The 13,942-nt window shown below is 38.7% G+C and overlaps 2 protein-coding genes across 4 annotated transcripts in view; one reads left to right on the top strand and one right to left on the bottom strand.

Moving 5' to 3' along the window:
- Positions 1-964: 964 nt before the first annotated feature.
- LOC132264079 (vacuolar ATPase assembly integral membrane protein VMA21) lies at positions 965-1,655 on the bottom strand. Its single transcript, XM_059764141.1, has 2 exons — positions 1,577-1,655; positions 965-1,493 (listed from the first exon to the last, which is right to left on the bottom strand). The coding sequence occupies exon 2, from the start codon at positions 1,486-1,488 to the stop codon at positions 1,123-1,125; it is 366 nt and encodes a 121-aa protein (XP_059620124.1). The 5' UTR covers positions 1,489-1,493; positions 1,577-1,655; the 3' UTR covers positions 965-1,122.
- A 7,184-nt stretch (positions 1,656-8,839) lies between these two features.
- LOC132263978 (potassium voltage-gated channel subfamily H member 8) overlaps positions 8,840-13,942 on the top strand; it is a 30,940-nt gene continuing 25,837 nt past the window's right edge. For 2 of the 3 annotated variants that reach the window (XM_059764011.1, XM_059764010.1), the window contains exons 1-2: positions 12,831-12,922; positions 13,759-13,866. In XM_059764011.1, the coding sequence (XP_059619994.1) occupies positions 12,895-12,922; positions 13,759-13,866 (136 nt within the window). In that variant the 5' untranslated portion in view covers positions 12,831-12,894. Of the gene's footprint in view, positions 8,956-12,830; positions 12,923-13,758; positions 13,867-13,942 lie in introns of those variants that run through there. The other variant, XM_059764012.1, reaches the window with a different exon arrangement.

The following is a 13,942-nucleotide window of genomic DNA, read 5'->3' as shown; positions in this document are numbered from 1 at the left end:
ACCCTTAAATCTGTGGGACTGCGGAAAAAGGGGGCGCGACGTGGTCAAAAGTCGTTGCGTGTCTCAATTGCCACCTTTGAGCGATGTTCCCCCGGCCCTTCCCGCCCTCAATTGCCCACAATCAAATGCAAATCTTCGGCTGGCGTCTGGCCGAAGCCAAAACAAAGAGCCAGAGGAATATTTATACAGCGCCAGCTCTATTGGGGACACTCGTGAGGGTGGATTTTTGGAGCAAGGCCCGGCGAGACCTCATTGGCGAGAAGAGGAGAGAGCACACAAAATGTCCCTTTCGCCCAGACCATGGAAGAGGAACAAAGGGAAATTTCAATAAATTTCCAATAAAAGAAACCACTCTTTTCTTGCCACAAGTATTTTCCGTACGCCGAGTGAAAAAATGCGAGAGGGTGTATTAAATGGACTCTTTTCATGTTCGTAATGAAACATATTTTTATGATTTCCGCTCCTTATTTGTTTCTTTGCGACACTCGAGGCAAAGCAGCTTGCAAATCTCTTCAATCAGCACATGTTTCTTCGACTAGTGGAAAAAGTGTCAGGAGTTTTTTTTCCTTCTTCTGACAGAAAAGTTAATTTCTCCAATAAATCGCCACCAATTCAGATTGGCATCGCAAACTTTTCAAGGAAAAGCATTCCTTTGCTTTTATGACTTATGCAAAAATCATTTTAATAGAAGGATAAGAGAGGGAAATATGTGCCGAACTTCTAATTAATAAAGTGACTTCCATGGGTCAACTAAAAATATCCACTCTCTCACCGACAATTGTGTCAAACTTACCTCCGTTTCACCCTCACTCTGAGCTGCTCTGAGCAGCGCGACGTGTATTTAATTTTGGGTTTTACAAGCCACAATAACACCAGTCGCTGAAAGCAGTAAAATGGGACATTAGGAAAATTAGAGCTTTCGCATTTGATTTTCTAATTAGTGAAAGTCGCCGTCTCAATAAACCTTGGGCGTTTCCTCAGCAATCACTGCTCATTTTTCTCGTCTCGTTGGGAATTTTGAGAGACAATTAAGCTGTATCCTACCGTAGAAATTTAATTCTATCGCGCTAAATGGAATTACAAATGAGGTGACAATAAAAGTATATAACATTTCGTGTTGTGCTACTTTCGCTTCTTCTCCTCCTTCTTGGCCAGCTGTGAGATCTCCTTGGTGGTGTCTCTGTACGCCACATAGACGAACATCACAATCACGAAATTGACCGTGATTACAGCGGCCAGAACTGACCAGCACGTGTTCTCAAATCCCTCAATGTGAAAGCGATTCTCCAGCAAATCTCGCATGCCATAAAAAGCACCGAAGGGCAGGGTGAACATGAGGACACTGAAGAAGAATAATGTCAAGAGGGCCATTGATGTTTCCCGGTTGCGCTTCGCCTCCTCCTCGGGACTCAGAGGCTCCTCTTCTTCCTGCTCCTGCTGCAGCTGCTCCACATTCAGTGAATCCTTTCCCACACTTTCGAACGCCATTTTATCTAGAATATTACAGAAAAATTGCACCTGGTTTAGAAAATTTGACTTTAACTATCTTCATCTGCCACTTCCTATTGATATTTACCAGGGAAAAGCCGGGAAACTCCTCTTTTTTCACGCGACAAAAATGTAAACAAAGGCCCGTGTTTTGCTGTCACTGCTTGTCATGTGACTCTTGAACAATTAGTTTCTTTCACTTTCCCACCGAGGCGCTGATGGCAGTAAAACGAATCGATTTGAATGTGGAAAAGCTCTCAACGGTTGAGCGAAAATTGCTGAATTATCACGATTTTCATGCTCGTTTGCGCTTGAATTAATGAGACTGGCCAAAAGGTGCGCCTCGCATAATTTTATTAGGTGAGAAAACATGCCAAATATTATATTGGCTCGCTGCCACAATGTGCGTGGTTTTTAATTAGCCTTTATTAAACACCCCCTAAAATTGAATTATTAATGCAGAAATTGTAGAGAATTTATTACAAAAGCATGTATAATGTGCTTTATTGTCTCAGTTTGTCATGGAGTGAAACTTTAAATTTTCAGGAACAGAAAATCTTCTTACCTGTCTCTTTGCCAAGTTTCACTAAGTCTAGTTGTAACTCACAGTGAATAAATCCATAGTGCTGAAATCTGAATGATAATATAAATATTATTACAAGCAAAGTACAAGCAGGAATCTTCATACTTCAGGTAATTCAGACAATTGAGCTGCCATAAAACGGCAATCTTATATTTTCACTGACTTTTCGTGATTTCATCAATGCTCTTCACCCGTCCTAAGAACACAGAATATGTCGGTCATGGTGTAACCGGGAAGATTTCTATCGATTTTACGACTCAGCAGCACTGACCAGAGGAAATATGTTTGATATTTTCAGCCATCATCTCGCAATAAAATGCGTCGATGTGGAAGAGAGAATCTTTTGATGCCCCTTTGGAGAAGATCTCACATCCAAAGGCGCGCAATTTATTTACTTTAACCGTCACTCTTCGACACATACGCCCATTAAAATCACAGTTTTATTGTGATAATATTAATAGAGATCTTCTTCACTGTTTATTCGACTTCACGCGGGATTTCATTGAGAAGATTTTCTGGGGAAAAAGGTCAATGAGGCACTCTTGTGGCGGGAAAGTGTCTGGCAGTGAGATTAGCTGGGAATTTGGCATTCCGCTGAGTGTCTCCGGAAGTTCTCCTTTGCATAAAATGACATTCTCAAGCTTTCGTGGGTTGAGTGGATCAATATTCACAGCGGAATTCGCTAAAAAGGGCTCACAAGTGCCTCTTCTTTGGCCCTAGAAATTGACTACACCAGAAGTGAGATCAACAATGAATATTTATGACCAAATCTAAGTCCTTTTAAATGAGCTTTCGCAACTGTTTTTTCAGCGACAAGAAGTGGACCATATTTTAATTAATAAGGCCATTTTCCGCACACGGAAAATTTCCGTCACGCTGTGAAAAGAAAGTGATTTATCTTAATTAGAAAAAAATGAACTCGACGTTTAATAAAAAGGTGCGTAAATCAGTTTATGAAGGGGTTTTTTTTTACTTTGCACAATAAAATCACATGGGGTGAATAATTGTATTTATTCGATACAAATTCACTCTCGCGCATTGTCATTTTGCGGAGAAGAAATTGTGGTGAAAAGCCTTTGTTGGTGAACGATACAAATAAGCTGATAATGTTAGATGGGGAATTTTATCAAATTTGAACTTGAAAGCATCTCAAGGGAGCTTCGTCATGCGGAAATTGAGGAAAGGGAGGGAATACTCTGCATAAATTTTCTCTAGGCAAGCGAGGAGAACTTTTAATTAGGCTTCCCTAGGGAGGGAAAATGTTGAAAAAAATCTGAGCAAAAGAAATATTTCCTATGGCAAATGATTGACTAACGATTGCTTGATAATATCAAAATCCATCTATCGTGTTCTTTTCACACGAAATTGATTGATTGACAGTGTCTCTGAGGGGTGGGTTAAGTCATTACTCAGATTCCGCCCACCCTTAGAAATCTCCTCATTAATATTTAACCCACGAACACACTGAAATCCAGTCCCAAATTAACACTTTCAAGATCAAATTAGAGGATGTTCTGAATTAGCTTTAGCGCGGTGCATTCATAAAACTATACAATAAGACCTTCAATTTTCTCATTATTGTTCACCATCATAACATAGTCATTAAGTTGATGTATTAATAGATTTGGAATGGATTTCTCAAGATGAAGTGCTGCCAAATTGTTCTCTCACAAATAACTTTGACCCTCTTAATCATCCTTTTCCCATGCCATTTTCGGTTGCAGAGTTGATTGAGGCACTGGAATGACATTTTGAGCGATAACGGAGCATCTATTGTCCCTCATTTATCAACTCTGATGGAGGAGAATGGTTGGCCAGGGAGATAATCTTGAAGACATGCTCGGCAAGAGCGGATGAATTGTATTGATATGGATGCTTTTCGGGTGACAAATTTAAATCCTTATATCCCAACCCGCCCTTGGGACACGTCGAGGTGAAAATCCCCCCAGAAAGATTGACCTCTCTTCACTCCCACGCACCTCAATCACAGACTAAGCGGCCTTTCACTCATTCTCCTAATTAGACAGAATGGAAAATAATAATCGTAAGCTTCTACCCTTGATGGAAAGCTAACTGATAGTGTCAGAAGTACACACTCAGTCATAAAATAATCACCCTTGCTGCTTCGATGTGGTGACGATTGTAAATGTTTACTTTGAGTCTTCTAATACGTAGGGAATTGAGATCAGCGGCAAGTTGTGCGGAAGTTTCATCTAAATTCCCATGGAATGGAAATTTAATCCAAATATGTATTTAATTGAAGCTTTGACAGACATTTTGAATGGAATATACATATACTTACTAGTTGGTAATGTTTAACAATTTAGAGAGAAGTAAATTCAATTGACTTTGACTTGCAACTTATCATGAAACATTGAAAAGCCAGTTTATCAATGAATCAACTTTAATTCACATTGACTTAAAGGGAAAAAAAATGTGGATCTTTGTGTGAAAATTCAACCCCGTATAATTTCAAATGTTCAGCAATTTTGTCTATTTACACGAAGAAGAGGGAGCAAAAATCGCTGCGAAGCGATTATTTTACGAGTTTCACAGTCTCTTTATGCCTCACTCTCAATATTTGCGTGGTCAGAGTTGAAACAAATTGAGCTTTCAAAGCAATCCTCCCAGAAGAGAAACACACACCCTCGGAAAAATGACAAAGACCATTGAACGATTTGCTCTGTCAATAATTTATTTGGGAATTCCTCTCAGGGTTCCTTTCACCGGAATATCTTTTGCCTCCCTCTCAGTCCCAATAGAGGATGAATTACCATTGGATTGAACATTTTCCAATGGGATTGATTAGGAGTGTGTTTTCATAGAATTCAGGCTGCTTTTATTGAATTTTCATCAATAAATAATGCGGGGGGAATGAATTGTAAATATTGGTGGAAATTCACTGAATTTTCCACTGGATATCCTCTGTAGAACACATAGAAGGGCATAATGAAATTTGTATCAAAGACATAGAGTTTATTTTGAAATTGTAATTCTTTTCAGGTCGCATTCCGTGAAATAATGATTTGCTGTTGTGTTTCGAATGTTTTCAGTTACAGTAACTCAAAAATTGCAAATAATGGCACAACTTAAGGGGTTTATATTTTCAAAAACTATGTGACAAAATTTACAATGTCCTTATCCTTATAGCCCTGCATTTCTCTATGTGACAATTTGTGTAAATCTTGAATAATATAATTTATAGACTTAATGCCAGACGACACGTGAATGGCATTTTCTGAAAATATATCTCTTGTACAAAGTCTGTGTGAATTCAACAAGAATGAAAAGCCTTTTCTGTGTTTTGCCGCACAGCTCAATAGACGAATTGGTCAATTTTTAGGGGAAAAGCTAATGATTTTTCCTTTCCTCCCCAAATTCATATCTCGAGGCCATGGAGAAATGTTCAAAGTAAATATTGTGTTTTGTACAAGCTGAGGAAAATAAGCTTCTTTTCACCATCTTTGCGCCTCTTGACTTTCCTGTTCAGGATCAAAGACATTGACCCAGACGCGAGAGAAAGTTGAGAATTTTCTCATCAACTTGAATTTTTACCGAGAGGCAAAAGTGCGCGCCGTGCGGCAAAAGAAGAGATAAAACCAACATGCAAATTAAGATGAAATTTGTTGTGTGTGTGGATATTAATATGGCAAACAAGGGCCTGCATGACCCAAAAGTTGGTCTTTATGTAGAACAAGAGGTTTAATTAGTGTTGTGCGTAAAATAATTCCCTGAATGGCCACTAAAAGGCAGTTAAATCATTATTCTGTCATTTGGAATGAGCTTTCATTGTGTTGTCTTAACTCAAAAGATTCTATCGATTTTCCAGAACATTCCACTAAACTCATAAATATTTAATGCATCACACTCGTAAAGTAATTTACGAGGCATGTTGAGTGATTTGTCGAGAATGTTTGGATAATGTTTTACTCCTAATGTTAAGGATTAACTCGTGAGAATATAATGGAAAATTGTACACTATCATTCCGGTGATGAGTAATCAATAAATTTGATTATGATTGTCCACTCAAACAATTCACTCTTGACACGATTCACACCATAATTTCATGACCAACAGAGCCTATCAAGAGGATAATTATTGTGGAAATGCGTCTGCCACAGCACAGCGCGACCTTCTGCAGTCCGGAGAAATTTTCCCTGGGACTCTTCGGTGTTTCCATTTGAATGCCATTGAGAGAAATCCCAGAATCTCACCCACTTGCTCGCCCACTCCATTCTTTGCGAGACTCCGGTCTATTTATATGCCGTGGAAGCAACATGTAGGTGAAACTGAGAGTCCAAAGGGCTGCTCTTGGGTGCAGTACTGAGTTCTGTGTGGAGAAAATGGTTAGTTGCAAGCATCGCCTCGGCGCATGCCACGTGGAGAGTCTGCCCAGGGCAACGTTTTCCTCATGTGGCGGGAAATCCGCTAACATGTGTACTCAATATTTCCAAAATGAACAAACTTTCAATTGACATAAATATTTGGAAATGAATCTTGAAATACTCTCTGTCACTTCTGGGCTCTTTTCTCTGCAATTTTTCCACCGTGAAAAGCTCGAGTAGTCTTTTGCCATGCGGAAAACTCCCCTGGACAGCCCTGTGGGAGAATTTCCCAGCGACAGAGAGAGAGAGAGAGAAAATGCCCGTGAGAGAGTTTTCATGCAACAACCACTTGTGATTTTCACATTTCATCCTCATCGGTTAGTCGTCTGGGAAATCTTCACGAGATCAGTCGTGTGACTTTTCCAAAGAGAGCAATTTTCACTCTACTAAATTCAACACAATCTGAAGCAATGCCAAGAGTGGCATGAGTGAAAATCTTGGAAAATCTCTCAGTAACGGTTTGTGGCTGGAAGTTCCCTAATTTTCTATCGGTGCAGTGAAAAGTTGAAATTAGTGGAAAATCGCGTGGTTTGAGTTTCGAAAATTGGAGGGACTAATTAAAAGGTTCAAATTGATTTTGTATCGTATTACAATGATGACTTTTTCTCCCATACTCATGGCAGTTTCAATCTAATTATGGCATTTCCATCTGGTTGTGTAGCTAATGGTGAAATATCAGGATATGACAATAATTAAATCCCATTCCAAAGCTGGGATTAATAATTACAGTCCTTGTGTAATCTGATTTTGCCAATTCTTTCAATTTGCTAAAAGATCCCCTTTGTGTATTGAATTTTTTCTCTGTATCAATCTCAATTTTTGTGTCGGGAAAAATCCACATCATATAGCGCCTTCGAGGGACAATTTACATGACAAAAGAGACCTCGAGTTCAGTATCTTTATATGAGGTTTTATTGGTTTTTTCCGGACGCACCAGTAAATTATGTACAATCCCTTTCACCCCTTCTTGAGCCCTCTTGAGACAATTTATTTAGTAAAGAACTGACAGAGATTATTTTCCACTGATTATATTTTTCCTTAACCTCTCTCGAGTTTATTTATATTTATCCCTCTTTTGAACTTTCGTTCAGATTTCAGTGGTGGGAAATGTTTTCATTTAATCTCATTGCAGTGTTGGGTTTATTTACATGGTGCTTTTGCATATTTGCATTTAAATCTCTTTTTGGCATAAAATAATTTAATTAGTAACAATATCATGGTGTTGAAAGCATAATTAATAATTTATGAACAGGTTTCCGAAGTAAATCAGGAACTGAATTTTATTAATACAAATTTACTGATCAGTTGGAAAAATTATTGCATTCATATTTTTCCCGAGAAAAGCTATACAATTATTTCACTTCTCAGGAAATCCTTATAATTCTTTTTCCATGTCGTTGCCATGCGAAACAACCACGAATTCTATTTCCATTTCTCATTCTTCCCCTAAATCTTCGCCTGGAAGAAAAGTTCGAAAATCGGGTTTCTACATCATAATAATAATTCTTCGGCCAGAACAAAGAAAGAGAAAAAAAGAAGGAATCCCAAAGTTGAGACGTGCGTTGATTCCCATTTAATGCGATTGTGATTTTATGCCATCCTATTTTGGTTCTTCCCAGAAGCATTTTCTGTCTATGTGTGGTTTTCCGTCAATCTGACTCCTTATATATCTTCGCAAGCTTTCGATTATTGTTATTTTGTGAAAAAGAAATTGTAAAGCTCATTACAATTGACCTTCATTGGGACTTTTCTCAACTTTTCTGGGACAAAAGGTCCTCTTTATTGACTATGGATTTTCAGGGGAGAAATTTCATCCTCGATAACTGCATAAAATTGATCCCATTTCTTAAACCCTCCTCCTGCTTGATTCCTGTGGATTTTTTCTTTGCCATGGCAATTTTTATCAAACATCAAAATGATACCCCATGGAGATCATATTTTCCCAGCATTTCTTGCTCTCGCGTCAAAGACTGGATGAAAAATTTTTCCATTTCCCTCACCACGAACAGGAGGTTGAGTGACAATTTATGGAAGTTCATTTTCGTGGGGTGGAAACATTTTTTCCTCTCTCTCCATCTGTGAACTGTGAATATTGGCTGGGCTTTTAGTGTTTTCATTTGCAATTTTTCAGCAATGAAAACCACGAAGCAAATGCAAGCATCGCTGTGAACAGTGAACAATTTTACATAGACAAAGTGACGTAAGAAATCAGAACAAAATCCTGGTGTGACAGTGAAACAGTCAGTGTTGTCTCACTAATGAATGCAAATGGATTGAGCCCAGAGCTGGAATAAGAGGAAAATGCGGTGAGAAGAAACTGTATGTGAAGAGAGAAAAGAGCGTGAATAAACGAGAGATGAAAAATATTTAATTACCGTGTCTATCAAGCTCTCCATTTAATTATGGGATGTGCAATAATGGATATAGCAGCTGTTTAGAGACAACTCGTGCTACAATCAAGCCATATTGAAGGGCAGCTCAGAAGGGACGAGTAAAAGGTAATGGAACAATTTTCTAGCTTGCAGAGGGGAAAAGTTTAAAATATTGCTGGATAAATCTTGATTTTACGCACTGGGAATTTGTAATGAAATTTCCACGGGGGTAATAAATTGCAGAGTTGAGGGCTTTCGAATTGAGAGTGAAATATACAAATGATTGCATTGACCTTAATTTCTGTCCCATGTCGAAGTGATTATACTAAGGTATCAAACACAATTTCAATGTCAACATTTGGTACGTGTATTTGTATAATTTTTATAAAGCACCCCTTGAGTTCTGTTGCTCCGTAAAATATCCATTGAATTGCTCTTTTTCCCCGCTCCGACATACATTTTCGCTATCCATTGGCAATGTCGGTAATAAATTAATAGGGAATTTTCCGTTTTTCAACGAGTAAGCAAAAATTTTTGCATGTCTACAGAATTTATGGATTGTCTGGTAGAAAGTTTCCCTTTCGCAGTATTTATTTACTCTCTTAACAACAAACAAATCTTGAATTATATCTAAATTTTCTAAAGACTCAAAAAAGAGACATTAATTCTCTGGAAAAGTATGATTGAGAATTATCTGCAATAGAATGTGTGGGAAATTCGTGAGAAAACCACGGTGAAATTTTCATTTTAGAAATGTATCATTTTTTAAAACTCTCGACAGATGAATAAACGTGTGTCATTAGAGTGAATATTTGCGGAAAAAAATCAACATTGTATTTTGTCGCGCTTCCACTGGAATTACCCACAGAATGCTCTGTCCTGACAAATGGTAAATGATGCCAAGTACCAGGTGGTCTTCGTGAGCTGAAGAGGAAAAGTTCCCTAATGCAAAAGTCTTCTTGCCAACTTTTATATTGTCAGCCACTCTACTATTTTCTCATGGCGAAAATTCAATTACACACAGTAAATAATCTCACCGCGTCGCTCAGGATGAAATACCGAGTGTTTTTACATATTTCATGTGTAGTGTGACGGCAACTGGAAAAGGCCTGCCTTCGGCAGGGGCGCAAGAAACCACCCCCATTCTTCATCACATGAGAAGGCGGAAGGAGGATTTGTGCGATGTAAATTTCACGAAGATTGTGATATGAAAAATGAATTTTAATTCCAAATGGGGTGATGTTTGCTAAAAAATTCACATTCTCATTCTTCTGGCCACAAAAATAATAATAATAATAACCATGTGATCCCCTGACAAGGTGGACCGCCCGTGTTCCCTCTGTTTCAATATTGATTTTGGGATTATTGTACGTTTTTGTTCGTCGACAACGCGCTAAAATTTCCCAGCATATTCACGTACGTGTGCTGTCGCCCATCCTTCAGGAGACCTTTTTCGCTCTGTCCAATATTTACATACACACGCGGAGTAGTTCTTTATGCCTTTTCACACTTCGAATATTAATTTCAGGATCCGTCTTTCTGTCACAGCATCGCTCACGTGTGAATTATAAATGTGTGCACACGCTCCTCATATTTGATCATGTCCATGGGGGAAAAGATGGGAGAATCTCCAGTGCAGCCCGACAGAAAGGCTCAGCCCTCAATTGCTTCCGGGCTGCAAACTTCAGACACTTCCTGTGGGATTTATGCCCTGTAGGGAAAAAGTGTTCTTTGATCTAATATTCCATCAATTTTCAATCAATGGCGATGAGAACCCATGGAGGTGTGTTGGGCGATTCTTTAAAGCTTAGAGAAGGTGCTGAAATCTCAACCGAGATAACATTGTAAGATATCTGAGGGTGAATGCAGGGCAAGTTTGACTGTGTCCTGCACATTTCAAACTCAAAAGAAATGTGTTGAATGAGAAGAAGGAAGGAGATTCAATGTTGCAATTTTCGTTTCCGACTTTTTTTGGACTTCCTTCCGTCACAGACATATGAATGGAATCATAAATAGGACATAGATCCGTATCGGTGTCCTAAATTGGAGACACATGGATTATCAGCTTTCAGAATTATTTGTTAGAAAATTGAATATTGCAGTGTATCTTCGTGAAATCTTAATGTGAGAACAAGAAATTCCCATCGTCTCAATAGAGAGAATGGAAAAATTCACTTGCCGCATACTTTCATCACGCATTCACTAAACATTTCCCTCTGGAAAAAATGTGGGCGTATCAGAGAGGGTGGATAAAAGAATTGTTTGATGATGTTCTGTGAGAATGATCAAATGGACAAACTTTTAATGTCTTCCCTCTCTTTGTTAGCACGCCTATTTTATTGGGATGGAAGAGAGCTTCAAAAATAGCCACAGAACTCAGAGGAGAATTCCCAGGAGGAAAATTCTCGCAACTTTTTTCAAGCCATCCCCGATGATAGACACGAGGCAGAAGTGTGAGAAAACGATGGAAAAATAATTACAGAGTCGCTCCGTTGAGGTGGAAAAGTGTTGAGGCACTCGAGTTGGAACACCTGTTGGCTGTTTGCGCCATTTGTTTGGCTTTTCAGGGTGTCTGTTGAGGCTTCGACTCTGGCAGTGCGTGAAAAATTCGATAAGAGTGTGCCAAATGCAGTCGCACAAAGTTGATTTCAGCCCGACAAATTGGTGAACTCATAGCTGATAAGCATTGACTTGCCGTGGCATCAGACTGGAAACTGACAAATTGTTGGGTGTATAAATCAACATAAATTCCCGCACTCTCGTGATTTTCATGTTTAACATACATGAAAATCGCGGTGATGAAATTCAGTCTATGGCAACATTCTCGCAATACTTTCCTTAGACGTGGGGATGATTGGACGTAGACAGAATCGGGATGCGCAAAATAAATTGATTTTCCACCACAAATACGCATAAATCACACGCTCTCTCACCTTTGAATAAATCTCACCTCGCGGAAAAACCAAATAAAAGTTTTACCCCATCAAAGAGTGATACTTATGGAAAAATATGGAGACTATGACGTCGTTGAAGTCATTTATTACCCAATGTTTCTGTGATTAGGACCAAATTGTATTTCTTAGTAAACTGGTTTTTCCCAGAAATTTACGCCATCGCGAATTCATTTGGCAAACAATGGAAAAGATAGATTTCTAACAAATTCTAATGGTCACTAATAAGGTGATAACTCAAAACGTCGATTCATTGTAACGACAAGCTCGCCATCTCACTTTGTACAAATAGCAATTTGGCTTGCCGAAACGAGGAAGCACCACGAAAATCTCTTTTCTGCACGAGATAAGATTAAGAGGGGCGCGAATGACAAAACACACAAAAGTCATACGTTACCGCATGGAATTCACACAATTCCGCTTATCAATTGCGTTGGCTCTCTAATTGTATTGATTCAGGGCTATGTAAAACGTTAGGATGGAATATTTTGCCTCTTGGAAATTCTAGTGTGGTGGCAATTAACCTATTTTGCCTAATTACACTTCAGATGGGATGCGCACGTGGAGGGAAAGTATTCTAATTAAAATCGCCAATTGAAATTCATATCATGAAGAGTGCTAGGAAACGGGAGCAACACTACAGGGAATTTGCACTCAGTGGAATTCATGAGAGATGGAGAGTTTTGAAGAAAAAAAGTCGTTAAGAGTAGTTAGCAAAAATGAATACGTTTTAAATTTGACATTTCGCAGATGTCATTTCTCAAGGTCTAAATCCGCTCACTTTGGCTTTGCATTTTGCGTAGCGGACAGAATTTGGGAACCCTGTGCAAGTTTCTTGGAAGACTTTGTGGAGTTTCACCTGGAATTTCACATTTTGAGTCATTCAGATGAGGTTGTGCCGTCTGTGCCTTCGTCAGAAGTTGAGTTACTGTGTTGATTTAATCAATTGGCGTCCTAATTGGCGGTGCAAATACGAGTGCGTGCTGGAAAATGACTCGATGAATAAGTTTTCAACATCTCGAGTCACTAAACCATGGACCTTCTTTCCCTCCTAATCTACTACTGTACGTGGTTTGTGATCGTTTATCTGTCAGTGAGAAGTGTTACCGAAATAATGGCCATCATTAAATCTCGCAAGAAAGGTAAATGTTCATCAATCTTGAGGTCTCCACTATGACATAATCTCACTTCGCATGAGATAGTTTGAATTTCTATTGTGAAATGTTCTCCGATGGCATCAGCAAATACTTCATGTCTCCGATGGTCACAAATCTCTAGATTAATTCATCTATAATCGAGTCGGAATGACTAAAATCTTCTTATCAACGTCGTATGTGGTATAACATGATAATCCTCGGCATGAATCTAACGCTCTTGTCTGGAAATTGAGTAATATTTATCAGTGAGGCAAGCTAACAATGGCATCTTTCACGCAAAGTTTGAGGTATTCAATTTATCAATTGAGGCATTCAATATGCGTATGAATAAAGAGTCAATTTTTGGTGAGAAGTGAGCGTACCGAAAGACGCCACAAAGTTTCTTACTGAACAAAGATCGTGGAAACCCCAGGAAAATTAAATAAACTCTATACGTTGTATGGGAAAGTCTGGCAAAGTATTCGTCCACTGCATTATTATGCTCAATAGAACACTTTCTCGCCCGGAAAATATCTTGAATTTCATAATAACATCATGCAAAAGTTTTTTGCTATATGAAAACCTTTGTTCATCGCGTTCATCGTATCTGTTTGAACTATAACGATGAGCAAATAGAAATTCTGCATGAATTTCTGCTTTTAATTTTATTATGGCAACATTCTTGAGACGCGAACTTGCGGTTAGAGCTCTGAGTTTTCCCTTAGAAATTTTTCCCATCTGTAAACATTTGATGTATGGAAAGATACTTGTCGACGAGAATAAAATTTGTCGCTTGAAGTTTTTGCAAGCGAAATTTAATCCATGTCTTATCTTGCTCGCAGGCTACTACCGGAGGCCAAAACGAAGACACTCAATGCCAGCCAGAAAGGGGCTGTTGGCGCCCCAAAACACATTCTTGGATACAATAGCGACTCGCTTTGATGGCACACGTAAGTAATAACTCGCTGAATTTACTGCTGCTCAAGATGTGGAAATGGTTGTCGTAAAATATTCTTCCTCTACTTT

This window comes from Phlebotomus argentipes, unplaced genomic scaffold (assembly GCF_947086385.1).
Source record: "Phlebotomus argentipes unplaced genomic scaffold, Phlebotomus argentipes genome assembly contig_32, whole genome shotgun sequence".
Taxonomy (NCBI): domain Eukaryota; kingdom Metazoa; phylum Arthropoda; class Insecta; order Diptera; family Psychodidae; genus Phlebotomus; species Phlebotomus argentipes.
Note: the sequence above shows the minus strand (reverse complement) of the source record. Positions and strands in the feature narration are given on the sequence as shown.

Coding starts and splice junctions, on each gene's coding strand:
- LOC132264079 (XM_059764141.1), bottom strand. CDS start 1,488: ATGGCGTTCGAAAGTGTGGGAAAGGATTCACTGAATGTGGAGCAGCTG.